This window comes from Pyxicephalus adspersus, chromosome 1 (genome assembly GCF_032062135.1).
Source record: "Pyxicephalus adspersus chromosome 1, UCB_Pads_2.0, whole genome shotgun sequence".
Classification (NCBI taxonomy): domain Eukaryota; kingdom Metazoa; phylum Chordata; class Amphibia; order Anura; family Pyxicephalidae; genus Pyxicephalus; species Pyxicephalus adspersus.
The window spans coordinates 13,486,008-13,510,434 of NC_092858.1; the positions used below are offsets into that span (position 1 = coordinate 13,486,008).

The window sequence follows — 24,427 nt, forward strand, 5'->3', positions numbered from 1 at the left end:
AGAACATTGCTTTAAGATCAACTGGGATGATGGAAGGAGGGAGACTGGTTTTCCAATGTTTGAATTTCCAAGTTTTATTTGGTAAAGATGCTGTACAAGAGTTAATGACAAACCGGAAAACAGGATATCCTTTTAAAGGGAAAATATCATAAAGAAACAAACACATACCCATGTAAATTGGATCTGACTAAAGCAGACCTAAGCTTAACATTTTTACTTTACATAAAAGGGTACACAACCCTTTTGATTAAAGAAAAAAATTGTATTTATTTATTTTTTAAATGCAAAAAAAGAGTGCAGCACTACCCTTTATGTCTTGATCGCAGTGAAGATCAAGACAGAACAGGAGAGCAAAGCCTTCCAGATACCTATGTCACAGCTCCCAGGAGGCTCTTGGCTGCTTCTTCTGCACATGCCTTGTTCTCGGGCATGCACAGAAGGAGCCCTTTTATGAAAAAAAATTTAAAAATCTCACGCGTGGGCGGTAAGATCTGCAATCTTTTTTCCCTATCTACATCACCCAATCTTGAGACTGGGTGACCTAGGAAGAAAAATCTGGAAAAAGAGGGAAAAAGATGTCAGCACCTGGCGCATCCTCTGCATCGGCCCAAAGACGAATACTAGGACGACACAGGACCCAAACAAAAAAACCTCCTTAAGGATCGTCGGGATTAAAGGTGTGGTTTTTTTTTTATTTTGGGTTTAGTTCCGCTTTAAGACTAAATGCCAAGTAAAAGAAAGCACCCATACTCCACAGTATTTTAAGCACAGAAAAGTTTATTGTTCAGGTGCACCCTATAGAGATCTTACTCTCTCATGTGCTTAGCCCATAATATAACTAACGTCCCACCTTGAAAACGGGTGATCAGGCAGGTGTTTATTGCAGAAAGGGACAGGCAATCCCAGCTTTCTTTGCATATGCTAGGAAGGGATGAAATCCCAGGCAGGCACATGGGAGTTATGTCATCCTGACCTACTCAATCAAGATGGTTAAAGTTCGGAATTTGGAAAAAAAGAATAAACAAGATGATGAGACCTGTGATGGATTGGGGACAGGTGAGTATCAGTCGATTAAAATTTCTCTTTAATGGATTTGAGTGAAAAAAACATTACATAAATAAAACATTCTGAAAATGTATTTTACTATATTGAAAACCATATTTTACCTTTAAATTACAATAACTTAAAATAACTACACATAAAACTCCCACAGACTATTTTCATATACATTAAATATTGGATACAGGAAAAGTCAACTTGTTCCTGGGACCACCATAGCCCTAACTGCTTTATTTCAATCTGTGAAAAGGCAGAGGTGTAGATGTATAGGGCCCATTTATAAAGCTGGCAAACAGAACCAACACCAGCAATGTGCAGTGATTTCTGCATAAATAATGCAACTATTGACATTGGCCTTTTTTTCTAAAAGTGATGATCCACGTGAAAGATTTTATGAATGATTATCAGTTCATGAATACTTGGGCTATCACTACTATTTACTGGCAGTTTTTACTACTACCACATTTATAAAGTGGCAATAAGCAAAATTGTAACTTTATACAGATCACTGCAGTGTAAAACAATGTTTATTTAAATACTGCAATTGCCACATTTGCTACGATTGACACTTTTCCCGCAACTGAAATTGATGTGCCAGAGACACCACCGCTGATTAGCTATTGCAGTGCATAGGGGTTCTGATCAAGAACTTTAGTGTAATTACAGGACAGCCATTACCATTCCACTTTTAGCAGCTTCCTGCATCCCCAGCTTCTCTTTAATCATATGCATTCTGTCTATTTCAGCATCCCCAGGACACTGTGTGCAGCTGGGGGGTTAAAGAGTCCTGCAGGCTATAAGTGATTAGTTCCTGGTCATGATCATGTCCTGCTGCTGCTAGTCCTATTTAGCAAGTATAGTTCTAGGTGCAGTTTGCATCCAACCATGTCTAAAGGAAAAGGAATTCTTTTCTTTTTCTTACCATACCAGACAAAATTAAAGCTCTGCACACATAATTTGCTTGCTACTTTGCAAAAATAGCCAATTATATTAAAAGCAGCACAAAACACATTTATCATATAACTTGCTCTTGGAAACTTGACAGACCAGAGAAGTAGAACTCTGTTATGGCTTGAATTATTGTTTATGTAAATAGATCATTTGGCTAGTAATCCTATAAAGCTAGGTACATTCAGGTTTGCAAAGTGTGCACCTCAAATCATTATTACATTAATCTACCCATTATTCCTTGTCGCCTGTTCATTGGGTTGCAGCCACAAAATCAACCATAATTGCAGCATTTTTGTCAGCCACGGCTATTAAATGGCCAGGTCTCTGCCGCACGCATCTCCTATTCAGCAACCAACATTATAGTTTGCTAAGAAATTATAGAAAAGTGTAAAATTGGTGGAATAATGTGCAAGTCATTTGTCAAGGAGAAGAACAGGAAAATCTGGAGCAGAGTAACAACTCGGGTTGTATTAATACCAAGGCTGAGCTTCTTGGAGTGAGGGATGCATTATTAGCCTGACACTAATAAATAATTTATGTCCGGAAGATGTGATTCTTACTGGTTTAATATAAGATTTCAACAAACTTCAAGAAGAATTTTGTAAATATATACATGTGAACATGTTAAACAAGTTTTGTGATTCTCACACTTCTGCTTAGACAGGGTGATTACTCCACTCTATATAAAGCAGAAATAAAACTTTTGATGCAACCTCTGATATATATTTGGAAAATAAATGTTCATGCATGCAAACCTGCAAACACACCTCTGTACATATTCTGGAGAACTGCAACATTACAGGTTGCAAGAGGCTACAGGCCACAATGGAGATTATTGGTGTAATTCTGAAACACCCTAATTACCTTATTTCCTCCTATAGTTGCAACTCTCTGAGTGCATTAAAACACTGAATGGATTGAAATTGAGGAATAGACTGGTGGTAAACCTGTTCTAATAAATACCCAGTCACTGTAAAAAAGTGCACACCTCCAATAATTCTATACCTGGACAAACTGTCATGCTCCTCTCGGGCAAAAATCTGGCTTGTGTAGAATGGTCCACCAATATTGTTCATTTAGGCATCATGATGGATAGCTGATCAGGAAAGACCGTTGTTCACACCTCTGGAGGGGAGCACAACACGGTGCCACTCACTCATCCTCCCACCTACCCTCTCCACAGAACAGAACAACACTGTGTGTAAGGTGTTTTTATTCATATGTCCCAGGAAACGATCATGAAACATTGTTTCTAATGACAGAAAACTGAACGAGTTCTATAGAGACATGAGGGTCAGCAACCTACCCGTGTCAGGGGGGTGGGGGGAGAGTTACAGGTAGGTGGCTGCCTCCGATCTCTGTCCCATTTCTCCAACAACTAGGACTTAAGATGCAGAGAGAGTCCCAACTTAGAGGAAACTGGTTTGGGGAGAAGTCTAGGAGAAGAGACAACAGAAGCTGCAAGAAGATAGAAGTCAGCTTTTGTAAAGGGGTCTGCCCCCAAGGATCTGTCACTAGGGGCATCTGTCATGTATAGTCAGTCACCGAGGAGTCTAAAAGTAGAGCTGTATTCAGACTGGCAGTAAGGTTGTGGTGTGGTCAAATCTGCAAACACTGGTTCCAGTGCTACAGTGTGGATGGCTGAAGATAGCAAGGTGCCAGCTGCAAGCCTCGTTGAAACGCTTGATGCCACCACAGATCCGAATCTGCCTTAAGATTCTGTCACCGGAGTCATCTGTCACGTAAAGTCTAACAGTGTGGAGTCTGACAATATGGATATGTCAATGGAGGAATTTGTAGCTTAGGTCAGCTCAAATACCAAACTGCTATTAGGTCCTAGGTATTTGTTTTGACCTAGAGGCACCTTAAACAAATACAAAACTTCCAAGACACTATGAACTTAACGGGTTTGGAAACTTCTGGTATAATTCTTTCAGTAAAAAAGGCACACTACCATCTACAAGAGTGTCTGTTGACTTTTTTACATGGGGGAACCCTTGAAATCTCTGCTATAATTACTATATCTACAGCTCACAGTACATTAGTGTGGTGGCCAGGGGGAAAAATGCCTCCTACATCATTGGTCAGGAAAGAGTGTGACGCTTAGTACCAGATAATTAAAATGAAACAAAATTGTTGATTGCTCAAAGAAGCCCTAGAAACCTCTGTAGAAGCCTTAGAGTTCCACTGCTCTAGAGGCTGCAGGGCCACTGCAAGCTAAAACCATTTGAAGCCTTCAGTATCAGATCTCGATGATAATTGTCAGTAAGAGCCATGTTTGACAGTAAGATGTTCAAGTATCTCCAGCAAAGGGCCTTGTGTAGGATAACAATTATCTATGTGAAAATAAATTTTTTGGAACGATAATTTTTTGGAACGATAATTTATAGCTCAAAAGGTATTGAAATCACACATTCCTTGTAATATCTCCTTATGGAATTATATATGAGAAATAAGTCTTGATGTTCTGTAAATACAAGTGAATAACGACCTTGATGAGAAAAACAAGTTTATTTTTCAAATTATTTCGCTTTTGCTAGTGCATTATGTTGTTCCCGAGTAATCGTTTTTTAAGTACATGTAAACGTCTAAAACAAAAATTGAAAAAGAAAATGACAATGAAAGAAGCAACATAACAAAACTTATTGTATGACAGTGGAAAAGTGAAGGTCTTTGTTATGCAAATGCATTGAACTATTTTTTTTTTTTTTTTTGGTAAAATAATTCCTAGGTCTTTTCTTTCTCCAAAATGCAGATAACAATGTAAGGCTTATAACTCATCCAAAAAGAGGATTTCATGGCACAGAACAATTGTATTCTTGTAATAGCTAAACTCTCTTCAGAAAAATAACAAAATAAGTTTTAATCTTAACATTTCAATTTTCCAACATACTGCAAAGCTCAAAGAGAACCAGTCACTGTTTACAACTGCAATCTCAACACCTGCATTGTTGCAGGAATCGTTTTAGGAATTGTTTGAGTGTTATAATAATAAAATGTATCTAAATCCATTTTTTATTAGCTTTGCATAGAGCCGGTGAGGGTGTTAGTGTGGTCTGGGTCACCACTACAAGATATGACCATTTATTCGTCCTGGGGGCCACACACACTGGTCCACAACGTGAAGGAAAATTCAAAAGTCTGGAAAGAGGGTACATCATCTGCTGGGGGCATAAGTTACAGTAACTGCTCTGTAAAAGGAGACTTCTACCTTTAGGGAGACGTAATCTCAGGTCAAGTTATGTCTTGAAAACACAGATGGCAAAAAATAACAAAAACGGAGAGTCAGTCTAAATGCAAAAAAAGGTTGATTCAAGCGGTTATAAACATTTAATGTGTTCATGCACATTGTCAATTATGCATTTTCATACATTGCTACTGACAACAACAGCTTCAACAACTTGTACACATATACCTCCATTTAAAAAAATGCTGTGCACAAATGTTAAACATATAAATAAGCCCCAACGGTGTCTTTATATTTTGTACATGGGTTCTCATTACCACTTTCACAATCCTTTCCAACGACAAAAGACTGAAAGATGCATGAACGAGCACTATACATACACCGCCATTCTGCTCAATGAAGAGGGGAGGGGGGAGAACGACTGAGCGTTACCTCGCTGCACTCTCTCCCCTTCACTTGCATTGCAGTTTTTCGCCGTTCATGGATCTGCCAGGATGGATCCATGAATGACGTCAGACGAACCGTGTACACACCTCAGATTGTTTCCATCATTGGAAATCTACCATGTGTGCATAGGCCAAGACTGCAAATATTCCAAGTTACACCAATATTACTACAGGGCACTAAAAGACTACGGACACACGTCAGATGATTCTCGTCTGATTATCCCTTCAGGGCTGGTATCAGACGAGAATCATCTGGGGTGTGTACGTAGCCTTAGCGTGCCCTGTAGTAATATTGGTGTGACCTGGGGTAATTGCAGTCTTAGGCTATGCACACATGGTAGATTTGTGTTAATGGAAACAATCTTTTCTTACCATTAATACTGAGAGTAGAATAAACTCAAGCTGTACACACAGCTCTGTTTAGTTCTAAATAGAGGAGAGGAGGCAAGGCACATGAAATGAAAGCAGTTATCCCTAGTCAGTCACTTGGGGCCATTCAGACACATAGTAAGCTGCAGTGTTCTGCTGCACCGGTCCCAGTGGTTGCAACATTTTTTGCACGTTGATTTGGCAGATTACCCTACAGTTCCAGAAAGCAACAAGTCATTTTTGGCAGCGCAGCTGTGGTTAAGGATTAGTGCACATACGGCTGCTTTCAAAACAACTGCCCCTTCTGTCCACACAGCAGCAGTTTGCAGTGCACCAGGAAGCTGAAAACTGTGCAGTTTTACCCCATGGGTCTGAAGGAGCCCTTAGTGATCTGCCCAACAAATTATGTGCATGTGTGATCAATGTGTATGTAATGTAAGGCAGGCCTATCACCTATATTTTACTTTACATAAAAGGGTAGATAATCCTTTAATATTAAATAAAAATGATCCTTTTTCTGTCTCTAAAAAAAAAAAAAATATATATATAAAAACAAAGAAAAGGGTGGTGAGGGGGGCTCTCTCCTTTTTTAACTGAAGACAAAATGTGAGCATAGAGCCTTCTGGGATATACCTACGTCCCAGATCCCAGGAAGCTTCTGGCTGCTCCTGCGCAATTTCAGGCATGCGCAGAATGGACTTTTTCCAAAGTGTTGATCCCATGTATGCGCAGTACGTTTTTTTTTTTTTTTATTAGAACAAGCTATGTCACCCAATCTTGCACCTGCACGATACAAAATTAAAATGTGCAATAGTGCCTGCCCTCCACCCACCCCACCCGTCACACATGTTTAATCTGGAGGGGAAATTCAAAAGGTGAGTAAAAAAAGGAAAAAAAAAATTATCAATAATTATAATTAATATAAATAATTGAAATTCTTATAGAAAAAAAAACCCAACCCTTTAACCACTTCAGCTCTTTTAGTAATTTGTTCATTTCTGCTATGGGTCTGTTTATTCAGCCAAAACTTTGTCATTACATAAAGTAATAAAATAATATGAATCTTTTTTTTTTTTTTTTTTTTTTTTTTTTACCAGACCAAGCTTTCTTTTGTTATTATCTATAATTTTGCTATAACCTTGCTATTATCACTAAAAGGATTTTATTTTGTATGTGTTAGTTATAGAAAGAAAAGACAGAAAAGTAATTTTACTGTTAAGCATAAATGTTATGCTATTGCATTTTCCCAATTATAATTAGATTAAAAATATTATTCGGATACAAAGTACTGCAAAGATATATTTTTTAATTGTGGCAGTATAACAAAATAAACAACAACAAAAAAAGTTATAACATTACCAGTTAGGCTACGTAGACATGTCAGATTATTCTCCTCGGATAATCGCCTCAGGGCCTAAATCGGACGAGAATCTGGTGTGTGTACAATGCTCGTCATCCGGACGACCATCCAGGCGGTTTCACTGGGGAACAATCGTGATGAAAGGGAAGGGGAGAGAGCAGTGGATGCCCCTCCATCATTCTCCCCCTCCATAGAGCAGAATGGCACTGTATGTACAATGCTCATTCATTCATCATGCAGTCTTATCTGTATTTCTATATCATGCACCTGGACAGGGTTTATAAACACTGTCTGCCTTTTTTTTTTCAACTCCAGCTCTATAACACAATAACTTTCAGTTGTCATTTTGACAGTCAAGAATATAAGCAAAAGCAGAGGGAGAAAATGGAAAGGGAGGGACAGAGCATGCTACATCTTCACAACTTCAAAATATTTTAAGGCAATATGTAGCATGCCCAATGTCCACAACTAATTGTTTAATCTTAAACAACTAATACTCCTTAAATTGAGATTTGAAACTTTTAGGATTACAATTATTTAGCCTGTTTGATGATTTTTTAGGATGAGAGTCAAATGTAGTCACATAGATCTCTTGCTTTTCAGCAACTAAAAGTCTAAAGTGTGTCAACCATGGGCTATGTTTTATTACATTGCTATGAGCTCCTAGGAAATGTGACGTGTGTCGCTCATTTTAACTATCAAACATTTTTTATCCGAATACAGTAAATGTTTTATCACCTGGATCTCCTGAATTTACCATATGCGCATTGTATTATGTTTTGCCGTATTCTGTAAGTAAATGTCAGTTCACAGAGCTTATCACATAGGGTCTTTGCTCCTAAAACACAGCAACCTTGTCACTGGGGGATTGTAAGATAAACAATAGAATAAAAACAAAGGATATACATAAGCTTTCAATAGATTACATTAAAAAAAGTTTACATACATTTTACCAATGTGATAATTATTTTGTGAACTTTCCCCTCTGAGAAAATGAAAGCCTCACCTTTAATTTGAGTTGTGCCAAGTTTCTGCATTCCTGAGAGGGAAGGAGTGTAGACCTATTTTTTAGCTTCCCGGGTGGATGACGTTCAGCATCATCCAACCCTAAATCAGCACCCTGGGTGACAATGTCATGGCTTTGTCTATGCTCGCCTTAAAAGACAAGTGCCTTTCGAATTGATGCAAAAATGTTAAGCGAATTCTGTGCTCTCCTATCATTAGCCTCTGCAATGCCTGCCCACGTACCCAGCCACAAACTGTCTCACAAACAGCTGAATTTTGGCAGACCATGCCAACATCAACTGAACCGCAGGTTGGGTACACTGCTGATTCAAGCATGGAATCCAATTGGATCCCATAATGATATTGAAAAGTCTAAAAAGAACTTATTTTGTGGGTATCATGGCAAGGAAAACAATATTTTTTTTACAAGTTTTTAAAAGTAGAAAGCAGGGAAAAGCTGGGTGATTTCTGCTTGCCTGGAGTAGATCTTAATAATACAATAATTTGGCAAAATGTAAGTATTTCATACATAAACTTGTACATCTACCATAATTTAAAATTGAATAATCCCCTAGGTAATCCCAAAATGTAATAAATATATTTAGTGTTATGATATATCAATGTCTAATTCTGATATTTTACTGCTGTGTATAAACAAGATATTTTTTACACTTCCCAATCAATCTTGGGAATATTTGCCCCAGGAAAAAAATGTGTCCTTTGTTATAGCTTCAAAAAAACCAAAACACAACATTAAATATTCAGTAGGACAAAATACAATGAATTCATGTAGGAATGAGATTAAACAAAGTCAGGGACGTGGGAGAACCAGCTCTATCTTAAGGAACATCTGCATTAGAATAATACAGGTACTTATCTATCAGCTGCATGTGCTCGGTACTCTGGGAATGCTTACAGCACTGAACAAACTCTGCTTAAACTCGGACTGCTGCCAATGTTGTGAAGAGGAAATACGAGAATTAAAACAAACCTGTATTTTGCCAATGAAACAGGTTCACTTTAACGGCTGACACAAGAATGAGGAAATCATACCTGATACGCATTTTCCTTTCTCTTACATTGAAGCTGTGGTTTGGTAAGTGGCACTCAGCGCTGTCACATGGGTGTAAAGCTGCAAACACTGGTTGATGGAAGCACAACCAGGTGAAAGATCAATATCTAACCAATATCAGTTGTTGGGCATCATCAGCGTAAACCCATTGACCAGAGAGTTAAGTACCATTCCACTTCATCCCCGACTGTTCCGCCAAGTTAATATAGATCAATGGGGAGCACTCCTAACAATTGATAGCCAACAGGAATGTTCCCACTGTTAACAATACCAATTGGTGGCACTGTATTTATGTACTCATGCAAATCGAATTGATACTGTTATTGTTATCAATATACAATCCGATGAGAATGCCCTAGTTTTCAAAGGATTAAATGTTTTACTGAATCTAACATCCAATCCAGCCTTTCTCAACCTTATTAAAATGGGGGAGACCCTTGAAATAACTTTCAGGTTTTCAGGGAACCTCTTATATAAATACTACATCCACAACTCACAATACATTAGTGTGGTGGTCAGTAGGAAGATTTCCTCTTACATTGCTGGCCATTTGGAAAAATGTTATCCTTACAGATAGCCAAAACGATCATTGGAGTCACCTAAACTGACCTGGGAGGCACAATTTGCTCATTGGTCAAGGAACTCCAAGCAACCTCTGGAGGAACCCTGGTTGAGAAACACTAGTCTCATCTAATCAAAATACTGTATTGTATATGGCAACAGGTTTTACTTACTCTACTTTTCCAATAGTCTGGTGCAGTTTAGACCAGACCAATGGTACCACCTGCTAACCTCCTTGTCATTGCAGCCAACAAAAGCGACGTTAAGGTTGGCAAGAAGAACCAGTGACTTTTGCAAGGGACCAATAAAATGAACACATGTCAGTATTCTGCTGGACTGGTGAGGAGGGTTTCTCGTGAAAAGATGAGTGTTTGGGCAGCCCAGGCAGGAGAAAAGATAAATATTGATTGAAATTTCACATGGGGTTTTTGCTAAAGATTTAACGACAGGGCCGGTGAAAAATGGAAGCAAAACAGTTTGATGTCTGTGCCCATCCTGTTCTGAAAAAAACTGTACTGTGTTTACAAGGTCCAATGCTTCAAGCCTAAATAAACAAAAAAGAGTGAATAAGTCAGTGTAGTGTTCCCTCCCAATCGAACAGCGTTATCCAAAGTTTCATTGTAATAAAGCTCTGTCTTAAAAGAAAGTACCTGCATCTGTACTCTATAGAAAACTCACAGTTATAAGAATCATCTATCATATAATCAAAGTTTATTTGGAAAACAAAAAATGTCTGTTGAGACAAACAGCAGCAAAAGAACCTAGTGATAATTCTCAAAAGTTTATGTGTTGCTGAGACTGTGGTGGTTTGTAAGGTAAAATTGGGCAAGAATAAGCATTTAACTGTACATGATGTAAGAGTATGTGGGTTGGTGGCTCAGAGGTTAGCACACTGGCCTTTGAAGTGTTCAAGGTTCGAATCTCAGCCACTATCTGTATGGAGTTTGTATGTACTCTTCGTGTTTGTGTAGGGTTCCTCCGGGTACTGCAGTTTTCTCCCACATTTCAAAAACATGCAGTTAGGTTAATTGGTTTCCCCCCAAAACTGACCTTAGACTGTGGTAATGACATATGACTATGGTAGGACATTAGTTTGTGAGCCCCTTTGAGGGACAGCTAGTGAGAGGACTATGGACTGTGAAGCTCTGCGTAATATGTTAACGGTATATATTACTGGATACTGGATAATAATAATATAATAATAACAATGTAAAGTTAGAAGTGGGTAATGAAGTACAGCAGTGCACAAAGGTAGTCACATACCTCCAGCACCATAGGAGTCAGAATAATGGATACTTTTTAGAGAGAAACAGGAGATCAAGTAAATAAAGAGCAAGAGGCAGCTGTTCTTGTATAGCAGGGGGAGACAACAACTTTTAAGACAAAACCGCTTTGGTTTGTTAAGATGCTGGAAATGTATGTTGCATTTGATGAATGACCTTCATGGGAACATTTTTTAGTTGATATCTTGGTGTGCAAATATAGGATAAAGAAAAACTCTTGCTTTCACTCTTTCCCATTCCTGCTATTGCAGAAAGCAGCAGAACTAGGTGTGCTCAGGTGCTGATATTAACCCCCTAACCGCTAAGCCTGTAATTTCTCGCACTAAATATTTTTGCTCTTTTGGTTAACCCCGTATTTTTTCGCCTACACTAAAATCCCCACTTACCTGGTCCCGCTGTGCTAATCCAGCTTCGGTTCCGTGTTCCAGCGTCGGGTCCATGTTCCAGCGTCGTCCTCCAGCGTCGGGTGTCCCTCTCCTTAAAAGAAAAAGCCGGCCGGCTTAGAGGAGAAAGCCAGCTGGCTTTCTTTTCTAAGCCAGCCGGCTTCCTCTCCCTCCTCTCCCTGTCCCTATCCCTGTGCCTGTCACTGTCCAGCGTCGATCGCTGGACAAAAAAAAAAAAAAAAATACTCACCTTCTCCCTCCGCTCCTCCGGACACGTCCTTCCTCTTCGGTGTCCAGCCGGCGAGTGCAGAGACGATCACCGGGGTTTCCCGGTGACGTCGCTGCGTGCGTCGGCGCGGGAGGGAGGCGGGGCGGCAAATTCAAAATTTTGCATTGAGTTCCTTTGTATTGAACTCAATACAAAAAAGCTGTATTGAGTTCAATACAAAGAAATCCTTATATAATATATATATAATTGTATTATATATATATTATATAAGCTACTGTACATTATATTTTACACTTTTTTTTTTTTTTAACTTTTTTTAGTTTTTTTTAAAGATTTTTTTTTTTTTATGTTTTTTTTATGTTTTATAAAAAAAAAATTTAATTATTAAATTTATAAAATTTTGGACATATTTTGGTGAGTTATGCGGTAATTCGGTGAATTAGAGCCTACAATCCAAAATAAATTTCCATGCAAAAAATGTAACACTTTTTGCATGGAAGTTTGGAAAGAGTTAGAATACCCGGCATTTGCGTACGCGTCCCTCGGCGATTCCTGATGATGCGCGTGCGTGCGCCCGTCGATGAGGGTCGTAGCGGAAAATTCAAATTTTTTGTATTGGATTTAATACAAAGTCCTGTATTAAATCCAATACAAAATAATAGAAAATATATTTATGTGGTTTTGTCTATAGGTATGTGACGGACACTAGGGAGGTGTTTTAGAAAAATATATTACTATACATTATACCGAATTATCGCATTTTCAGTATTTTTCATTTATTTATGTGTTCTTGTTTAAGCTGATTTTTGTGTTTTTCCTTTAATTTTATTAAAAGTTTTTTTTTTTTTTTACATGATTGTGTGTTTCAAACATTTTTTATATTCATGATATCTACTAGAACCCTATTCGGACATATTTCTGTAAGTTACAGGTCTACAATTTAAAAAAAAAATTTCATGAAAACCTGTGACGCTTTTGGAACAGAAATCTAGAAATCAGTGTAACGCTCAGGTGGTTAAAGCTACAGACGCAATAACCTGCAATAACAATGCTGATAATTACACACCCTAAAAAATATTATCATATCACTCTAATGGGAGCAGGCACAGCCTACATGAGAGTGGCAACTCAGAATTAATGTCACACCAACAAAGGAAGTGTCATTGGGCAGACTTCACTGTCAGAATCGATAGGTATTTGTGTGCACTTCCAGAAAATAGAGCAGATTAAGTGCTCCAGCACCCTAAACCCTTCTCATTCAGGTGCCTACTTACCTCTATCAGAAAGAACTAGCATCTTTTGGTGGTTTTGTCCCCATGTAGCCATTGTACACACCTGCACAGTTACTCTTCATAGATTTGAATCGCCGTTACCACTTTTGGTGGAGTAAGGCTCCATTCAAGTCTATAGGAAATTACTGCATGAGCAGCATCAGAAAAAAAATCTGCAATGAGGTTGTAAATATCACAGGAGGTCACTGCTATAGACAAGAGGTGTATGGTGCTTAAAAATAAAATGGAAATATGCTTTTGCTCTGGGTTTTCCTGGCTGCGCACTGAATTCTGTTAGTGTACTTGTGATAAGATATGAATCTAAGATCCCAAAACATTTGAATCCCAGGTATCCCCCCCCCCCCCCTATTTTCATTTTGTTCATTTTTATGACTGTACGGTTTTGAAATGCAAATAAAATAGATTTACCCAAGATCCCAAAACGGAACCTGGAATACAATGCATGACTTCACTCTCACTATCAGTCTTCCCAAATGTCACACAGCTATTATGAGTTTAATTGAAAGACCAGGCATCTGTGACCAAACTACTGGCAACTCAAGCCACAGAAAAAGTCACTAATTTTATAAATAAGGCAACGTGCACATGCGTTTTTTCCAATTCATAAAATTTTTACTGCATAGAGAATAAGCAGCAAATAGCCAAATGAAGAAAAAATTGCAAAAATTAGCTGGCTCATGCCTGTGGCTTTATATTCTGCACCAGGGAAAGGATATCCATGTTTTGAAATTAGTTCACACAGTATATTTTGTTAAGCCGCCTATCAGATGAATGAGACAGAATGGGGTCATTTCACAAGACTGGTTTTAGAAGTCGTAAAAAGAAGAAAAAAAAAAAGAAAGGAAAGAAAAAAAAAAGTAGACTTCCCTTTCATGTCCCTCTGTGGCAAATAATTGAATCTGTATTTTGCAGAGTTTAAAAGCCTTGATAGACGGAAAAAAATGACTTTGAATCATATGATACAGCGTGAGCTGGTCTTATCATTTATTCCTCAAACACAATAGGATGAAAATTGTCAAAAGTGAGAACATTAGATGTTAAAAAAAATTCTAAACAATTCTGTTAGGTAAAGCATATAAATCAAACAAAAAAAAAGTAGTAAATTAAAAAGTTTCATAATAAAATTCCATTCATGGAAGAAATGTAAAACGTTTGCTTTTATCTATTTAAAAAACCTCTTCAAATCCGACACTGAGGATGTGAAAAAGAAAATATGCTCCATTTTAAAAACAGTTTTGAAGTTCTTTGCCTCTAAAGCTTTACATTAACTCATAGAGTTTTGTATTATTAAGGAATATTTGGACTGAGAAATAGGAAATATTTGCCTAATATAACTAATAAAATCAGAACAAGTTATTTTAAATGGAAATGGACCATTTAGAGCAGCTAGTCAGGTAAATATTAAAAGGTAAAAAGTTATTTTTTGATTACTGTGGTAATAGCCACTATATTGGAGGTATTATAACTGGTGGTGATGACTTATAAACAGTGGGTCACTGGATTCACATCCTTAATTAAGAGCGAAAACTTGATGAATTTCTTTAGTCATTTGATATAATTAAAGAGTTCCAATATAAGCAAAAGGCAAATTAACTGATCTCTGGATATATAAGTGTAAGTTTTTCTTTTAAGGAGGGGGCAAATAAACCATAAAGATGGTATTTCAAGGTTCAAAAACATGTTTTTTGTAGTTTTGTTTCTTTGACTCTAAATTCAGAGAATATAGGGATTTTGATGCAGATGGTACATCATGTTCTTCTAAAGAAGTCTTTGGGTGAAACGCGTCACGGACTGTTCAAATTCAAACACGAATTTAGCATCTAAAATATATATATATATATATATATATATATATATATATATATATATATATATATAATCTGGTATACAAAGTCATGGCACTCCATGAATTTATGTATAAAAGCTCTATGTTTTATAATGACTGTTTTTAACATTTGTAAATTGATAAATTATGCAGATTTTTTTTTTTTGTATGTATGTATTATTGAGGCACCTGAAAAATCCCAGAAAAGCAAATTTGGAATTGTCAATAGGAGGATAAACTGCTTTAAAAAATGTAAAGATCATTTTCATTCCATTTTCTATTAACGCGACTCTGTTCTCATCAAAGAAAAAATATTTTAAAAAAGCTTCCCGTAAAAAAGAACCAGGCATGGGTTTATTGCAGGAAGGGACAGGCACGGTTCCTCCTGCAATGACTATTCTTATCTGCCTGATCACCACCAGCTGTCAAATTCCCTTGCGGGTGCTGGGACTGCTTAAGTCCTGCGTGCCTGCACAGGAGATACGACACTCAGGCCCGGCCATACAAGATGGCCAAAAATCAGGATACAGAATGAAAAAGGAAGAAGATGGTAGTGCCCATAATGGAACGGGGACAGGTGAATATTGATGGGCTTAAAGAGGAAATAAACCTGCTATATTCACCTGTTCCTATTTCATTGTAGTGTGCCACCATGTTCTTCTTTCTTCTCTTCCTGGCCATCTTTATTGGCAGGGCCAGGAAGAATTAACTCCAGTGCAGGGGCATGAGAAGCTTCATTCTTGGCACAGGAGGGGAAGTTAGGATTGCCAGGGATCCAGTGTGTTGAAATATTTTTGCCACACTCACACTTTTATTATCACAAGTTTATTAATATACCGTATTGGGCCTGATTTTTTTAAAGCGCTCCAGGACAGGAGAGGATACACGTTCTTCAGTGAAGCTGGGTGACCTAGCAAACCTGGAATGGATCTGGTCCAGGAATGAAAACATTTGCTAACAGAAAACAACTTTTAGGAAATCTATTTCAGGTATAGTCCAGGTAACCAATACATAAAAAATGTAGATAAATATGGTTTATATATATACTGTCACAAATTTTTTAAACATAGATTGTGATGTTTGTGTAATACATGTTGTGACAAAAAGGTCACCTGTGTACTAGATAGAGTGCTGGGTGGATATTATGCGGGACAAAGGTATTTCAGATAACACATCTGAGGTAGAAGCAGCAATGAGTTGTCCGTAGAGAACATCTGGGTTTTTCTGCTGGTTTTTTAAAATTTCTTCCCTGGGTCTGGTTTTACCTGCAATCTGGAAGAGCAGAGTGGGGCAGAATCTAAATTCTGGGCCCTAAAGAATAAATACTTATATACATATATATACACACACACACATATTATATATATATATATATATATATATATACATATATATATATATAATATGTGTGTGTGTGTATATATATGTATATAAGTATTTATACATATATACACATACAGGTTGTCCCCATCGTAACTTGAAAATACCGTAAATCAGAAACTGGCCTAGCCTACCCATGAGTCTTATAGAATGTTGATTAGTATGGAGTAGTACTGTACACTGTAATTTTGTTGATCGGTGGCGAGACTGAGGCATCTTTCAAGGCGAGAGATGTGCACACCCTGCATTGTTCCCAACGTATCATACCCCATATGGTGTTACGTTTTGCCTTCCGCACGAAACTTGCATATCAGTATCGTCATTGGAAGTTCGAAATATCGTAACTCGAACCATCGTAATATATACACACATACATAATATGTGTTCGGATCTGCCATAATAATATACATAAACAACAATACATTTATCAAAAACTTATCGAAATAAAGTATGCAACTTTTGCAGTCCTACAAATGTCCTAAAGCGTTAGTACGGGAAAACATCCTTCACAGCAGGAAAACACACAGAATCAATTCTCCACAGACAAGTAGAAACCTTGGAAAGATTGCTTCAGCTAACATTAATAGGAAAACAAAAATAATCATTTTACTTTGAAAATCTCCAATGTGCTTTGTAATAACTATGCATACTTTTAGAACAGTAAACAAACTTTACACATCACTAACTCTCCTGCTCTCTTGGGCAGTCAGACATAATAAAAGGAAAACTATGCGGTAACAAGAAATAGAAAAATAAAAGTATTGTTTCTTTCTCACCATAAATATAGAATGTTCTATATAAATATGTTTATGTTTACCAACAACTTAAAAATTTTAAACAGCTTTATTTGATTAAAAATGCACCTGTACCCTACTAGATTGTAAGCTCTTCGGGGCAGGGTCCTCTCCTCCTGTATCACTGTCTGTATTAGTCTGTCATTTGCAATCCCTATTTAATGTACAGCGCTGCGTAATATGTTGGCGCTATATAAATCCTGTTTAATAATAATAATAATAATAATACCCAGACTATGGACAAGTCAAGTATTATTCATGTTCTTAACACTCATTAAAATAGCTTTAAAAGAAGCCTTTACTGACCACTATATCTGCATGCACTCTTGAGAAATTCATCCTTGAAGATTACAACATAAGCTTTGAAATCAGATTTCAAGAAAGATTAGTGTTCTTTTGGTGATGTGACATGTTGATTTTGCACCAAATGTACCTTTTGGAATTTAGCCAGAAAGTTCAACATTGATGTCAACAGACCGTATTATTATTGATCCTAGGTATACCATTACATTAACCTTGTTTTTTCACCTTTTCCCGTATGCACTGACAAAGTGTTAGTGTATACTTATTTCTCAAATCCTAATGTGCTAAGGCTGAGGCTTGGAAATCTCCATCCTTGCGGCATGGGAAATCCAAATTGCAAGATATCATTGTTAATGAAAACCTTACAGAAATATTGCTAAAATGATTCAAGAAATTTCGGATGACATGGCAGCCTTTGCTTACCTTGTTGCTATTGACCCTAGGTTGATTGGGACTAAAATCATTGTAGAGTATTACCTATCTGGTGTGTTTCTGACCACCACTGCAGTGTTGGTTGGGGATCTGTCTTTCCTTTTCCTTTCTCTTACCTCCCACCTCCCTCTTATTTTTTATCCCCTTTCCCTTGATCACACAAATATTGCATCGTTTGCCTTTATGTTTCTGTTGCCTTCCTATGGCAACTTTACAGTGCGTTAAAGTATTTGACTCTCGTTCTGTCGTTTTGTTTTATGTTTGTTTTTCTGCATGAAAATTCAATAAAATACTTTTAAAAGAATTGGTTAGAGCTGACAACAGATGTATATTTGTGATAGATCTGTTTGTTACGTTTGCTGATAAAAAATGTCCATATAGGAGGTATATTGATGGTTACCTACAAAGAATGTAACTATAACTACAGAGGCCTTTCTAAAAGGCAGAAACCTTAAGAAGATTTGTTACAAACCATCAATGGAGTGCTATTTAATCCCTTCCGCTATCAAATCAAGTTTTGCAGATATCTGCACAGGTATCTTGCTTGGAAATAATTATTTGTGTGTATGCAAGCTTAACTGATAATGTGAACAACTAGTTAGACCTGGGGACAGTGCTGGAAACCACTGTCTACATCCAAAACATTATACTATCCAATAAATTATATGATTAAACACACCACTGTCACTGTATATCTAAAAAGCAAACCAGGTTTTGCAGAAATCCACACAGGGATTTAAATATGTTGGAGTCTGATAATGTTGGAGAAGTTATTACTCAACTTGTATGTTTGTGAGCTCATCTGATAATGTGCAGGACTGGTTAGACCCAGGGTCATTGCTGGGAAACACATCTACATCAATAAAATTATACATATATTCCATAAATGTTATGATTAAGTAGCCCATTGTGACTGAAAAAATGATTTTCCAATTAGATGATTTAGTACCACCAGTAAAGTGTCAGGAAATAGGTACAAATGTGTCTATAATACAGACTAGACTACATGAAATAATATCATGACATATCATTAGACATTCATGCTATATTAATTGTCCAATTAACCTACCCTGGTAATGTCAACCAATCATAAATTAGCCCAGGGAAATGCAAATTTTGTTAAGAGATAAAAGTAAATCAAAAACACCCTTGAGGATTTACCATGATTATATCTGGATTCTAATTATTTACATATATATGTCACAGCTAAACTCCAGTTAATTGTGGTCACATATTGTTTATGTGTGTGTGATACACATAATTAAAATACCACACAGATTGGCATACAGGAAAGATACAATAATTTTTGATGAAGTTACTCACAGGTTAGGCAGACTAGCAGAGTCCTCACAGAAAGTTCACAAGCTAGCTTCCACTTTTTGGACACTCTTGATGTTACAACTGGCAGGATAATTTCAGCAGGAACATAGTACTGAATGGCATAAGTCACAAAGATTCCAAAGGAATAGAGAGCTTTCACTAGCTGGTACACCCTATGGAGGTAAAAAGATGCACCCAATGTTATAAGGTGTGCCTTGAAATATAAAGATGGTACACCCTACAAAAACAAAAAGATTTGACAATGGCACATAAATTGTACACTCTAAAGAAATAAAATTAAGTGCCCAATGTTACATAGATGACACAATACAAAAAATATGAGATGTGCACAGTCATAGATGATACACACTATACAAGTAAAGAGATGTTACATGCATGTTTCATAGGAAGTACACTGTACATAAAGATATGTGCCCAATGCCACTTAGGTGGTACACTCTACATAAAGAGATGTGCCCAGTGTTACATAGGTGGTACACCCTACATAAAGAGATGTGACCAATGTTACATAGGTGGTACACCCTACATAAAGAGATGTGCCCAATGTTATGGTACACCCTACATAAAGAGATGTGACCAATGTTACATTGATGGTACACCCTACATAAAGAGATGTGACCAATGTTACATAGATGGTACACCCTATATAAAGAGATATGCCCAATGTTACATAGATGGTATGATCCAGCTGCACCCTATTAGCAAAAATTCTTGCTCATAAAATTGTGTATTCATGGATTTGTAAATCTATCATGTTGTAATTGAAATCTTACCTAGCCATGTGGCCATGCAAAGCTTCTTCTTTAGGAGTTAACAGAACTTTAGTGCTACATTATGTAAAACTATAGATAATGGTTTGGATGTCTGTGTATGAAAGCTGCACATCCATGTAAAATTATTAATGCACATGAAAAAGTCTTGAGGTGGTTTGTTTAACGCTTGTACATGTTATTTTGGAATGAAAATACAGTCAGATGTTGCAAAATCGAGGAGTAAGCAGGAATAAAGCCCTGCAAAAAAAATGCAAAAAGCTGCTTTCATTAAAACTAAAACCTGGAATTTGCAGGTCCCTCAGGGGACTCTCTATACCAATGAATGCCATTCGACAAATGTAAAATGTATCGGAAATTATGCTTTCTTAAATCCATGCTGAAGAAGGCACACTTGACAAATTGTAAAGCTAAAAGATGTATGGAATAGGTATATGTGAACCTCATAAATATGAAAGCTGCTAAATCTGACTTGTTTTTAAAGTGGCAGGCCACACTTGTCATCCTTACCCTGACTTAACTACCTGAGCTAAAACATGCAAGGCTCCAGGAAAGCTGGAAAGTGTAAAATCTGGTCCTGCAATATTACTTAAGACAGTCTTTGGAAGACAAGAATTAGAATAAAAGCCTCAGAGTCTGTTCCAGCTTTCCTAACAGGTTTGCTTTGAAGAGGGTCGGTCACATTCTAAATGTAACCTTTTTTTTGGGGTTACTGCAAATCTGCTGCCAAGTTCCTGAAGCAAACAAGGTCACAACAGGACAAGTGTGTGATATCAATATGCGACATAAACAAGCTTTCATATTCTTAGTAACAAGCAATAGAAATGCTGCTTAAACCCACATCCACTTTTTTTAGCTGTAGGGTAGATATTGAAAGAATTTGGATGGGCCCAGTGCCAAGTAAATGACAAGGAATACATGTACTGAGGCAGATGAATACATACTGAGTGGTGGAAAAAGCAGCTCAGGAATGCAAATTATCATAGGAGGATGGATAGGAGGAAAGAACAATTATTTATTCACTACAACGTGAAACAGAGAAAACATTGCTGTTTTGTCTACATACAGGACCAAAAAAATGAAGGTCGGTCTCCCAAATGATCCTCAGATGCCAAAAAAACTAACATGCCTTATCCATCTATGGTACTTACCCACTCACCACCAATCCCATTTATTATCTATGGGGGGGCACAGGTGACAAATGCAGTGTTCCAATTGCAGACATATTTTTCTAGTATTAAAAAGAGGTAACTGCACTACAACCTCACTGCATGTGTGACTAGCCCTATGGGTTTGTAGAACGATAAATTTGTTTTCTGCATATGGCATTGGATTACCAGAGACTTTATTGGTTTATCAAAAGTAGAACTAAAGTCACAAGTCAGGCAAGTGGGTATTGCATATAGACAGGCGATGTCCCTTCTGCATTCATTTCTCTTACCTACATGTTTACCGCCCAGCTGAATACATGTTTACCGCCCACAATGAAAGTTAAAGGCATATAAAATGGGTAAAAATATTGCGAACTTCCTACAAACTCTACACCGTACAGCCCTATGGCTTCAGCACATAAAGGTATTTTAGTCTATTGTGTGCTTCCATCCTTGTAGAATGCTGACTATCTGCCAGGTCTATATGAGCCACTACTGTACTTTACCTTACAAATGCTGTTTTGACTAAATGAGCACACATTCCCATGTACACACTGCGACTGATTTATAATATTTCCCCAAGGCTGGAGAAGATATATCATGGGAGAACCTGAGTGATCCAACAAACTTGGAATGGATTTCCTAAAAATCATTGTGCTATTAGTTGGCAAATGTTTTCAATCCTGGACCAGATCCATTTTAGGCTTGCTGAAACACCTAGGCTCATCCACAAAAATCTTATTTCTCCACAAAAATCTTACTTCTCCAAGCTTTGGAGAGCTTTAACAAACAAGACCCACTGTAATAATGTTTCTCAACCTTTTTCAAAAGGGAAGCCAATTGAAATAATATTCAGGTCTTTGGCACCACTAGGGAGCGCTAGGTCCCAGGTGTGAATCTCAAGCCAGGACACTATCTGCATGGAGTTTGCATGTTCTCCTTGTATTTGCATGTGTTTCCTTCTGGTCCTCCGGTTTCCTCCAACATTACAACATTACATATGACTGAGGTAGGGACATGAGCCCCTTTGAGGGACAGCTAGTGACATGACTATGGACTTTGTACAGCACTATAGATACTTTCATTTAGATGTTGGTCAATCACCATGGGACTTTAGCGACATTGCCGCTAAAGCCCCATGGTGATTGACCAACCCTAAATGAAAGTATCTATATTAAAGTTAGTGATGAGGCATATGTGTAATTAGGCACTAAGGGATTTTTGTCCTCAAAACATTTCTGAATACTTTGTACAGCACTGGGTAATGTGATGGCGCTATATAACTATTGTGTAATAAAAATAATAATAATATTAATAAAGGAACCCCTGTTCTTTCTACTATAACTACAGCTCACAATACATTAGTGTGATAGTCCATGAGAAGAGATTCAGACTTACATTGGTGGCCAGCTTGAAGAATGTCATCCTACCAACAAGATCTTTGGTGTCAGTGGTAACTGACCTGAGAGTCACAAATTGCTCATTGCTCAAGGAACCCCTAGCAACCTCTAAAAGAACCCTAGGGTTCCAGGGAACGTTTGTTGAGAAATGCTGCACTAAAAGATAATGTGATAAGTCTTCCCATGAAAGTGGAAGCAGTTATTGCCACAAAACCAAATTTATCCCTATGGCTTTGGAAAAGAATGCCCAACAAAGGTCAGTTGGACACAAACTTTAGGCCATATAGTGAATCATTATATAATAAATAACAACCTTCCATCTAGGCTGCTATAATGTATTTAATTTACCATGAATATTTGATGTATTATGGTAATTAGCCACTCTAGTAGTATTCTGCCATGTGTAGATACATGAAGCAACCGAAGATCAAGGCTTAAGAAGAAGGCTTCTGGCAATATCACAAATGTTCCTTCAGCACAAAATGCTGTATTTAAACGAAATAACCTTTATAAATTCCAATATATACCATGTTCCCATCTGACTAATAAATTTCAATGCTAGGATAATTATAGACATTATCACTTTTATGAAAGTCCCACGAGAGCAATAAAACATTTAAAGATCTTTGGTAAGATTAGATTTAATATAACTTGCAATTGTTTTTTCATTTTCTGGACATTCAAGCTAAGCTCTAACAAAATGTTTTGCTTGAAGAAGTTTAAATTGTACCTAAAATGAGCACAAAAGAACCTGCGGTACAATTGCTGACATAGCTTACACTTAATGAAAAGGTAAAATGCTTTGTTCCCAAGATACTCTGACAGTATTAATTTTCCAGTACGACATTATTTTTACAGACACGTTTCTGTGTAACCCACTTTTAAGCAACTGCATTTTAAGCTTCATTCGATAATCTGTTAAAATTCACAATAGTGCCTTCTGCTTACAAAAAAAGTATTCCTTACAATTTTATGGGGTTTATAAGGTAAATGACAATCTAGTTCAGGAGTTCAAGTAGTTTGGATCAGATGTAGTAGTTGGGTAATGTAAATCTGTGGTCCAGGTCCCACCTCTTGGCGCTTGCCTTTAGATAAACCTCCGACTTGGCAACAAAGTCATGCAGAATTATAATGCTATTATGTTATAATGTAAATAAATTGGCAATAGACTGCTTTTTACTTTTACCACACTGGATTCGCTCGGTTCCAGCTGGTAGGTCCACGGTGAGCTGATGGAACCATGATCCTGGAGAGCGAATCCAGTGTGGTAAATGAAGTGCTAAGTTGATCACTGTGGCGATGACCCACTAATGTTGGATAATTGTAATCAGTGGTTATAACTTCATCAAAATGGGGTCACATCCTTAATTAAGAGCAAAAAATGTGATTGTATTCAGTACAATATAGAAGTCCTAACTTAAGTAATAGGCAAATCGATTTTTAGATATAGAATATAGGGAGTTTGATGCAGATGGTACATTATGTCCTTCTGAAGAAGCCTATGGGTGAAACGCGTTAAGAACTGAAAATTTTAACATGCACAAAACATTCAATACCTAAAATAATATATATATATATATATATATATATATATATATATACACACATGATTACACGACATACATGAAAATTATGGTATTAGAGAAATGTATGTATAAAAGCTCTATTGTTTTTAACATTTATAAATGAATAAATTATGTAGACTATTTTATTTTTGTATAATATTATTGAAAAGGCACCTAAAAAAATCCCAAAAAAGAGACATTTGTGTTTGGAATTGTTAATAGGGGGATGTGGTGCCAGCAATATTGTGGTGCCCTTTCAAGAATTTAAA

At 37.1% G+C, this 24,427-nt stretch overlaps 1 protein-coding gene across 1 annotated transcript in view; it reads right to left on the reverse strand.

The window, feature by feature from the left end:
* The window catches only part of SLC36A4 (solute carrier family 36 member 4), a 134,910-nt gene that overhangs the window by 57,841 nt on the left and 52,642 nt on the right, over positions 1-24,427 (reverse strand). The window contains exon 9 of the mRNA XM_072398636.1: positions 19,255-19,424. Within this exon, the coding sequence (XP_072254737.1) occupies positions 19,255-19,424 (170 nt within the window). The remainder of the gene's footprint in view (positions 1-19,254; positions 19,425-24,427) is intronic.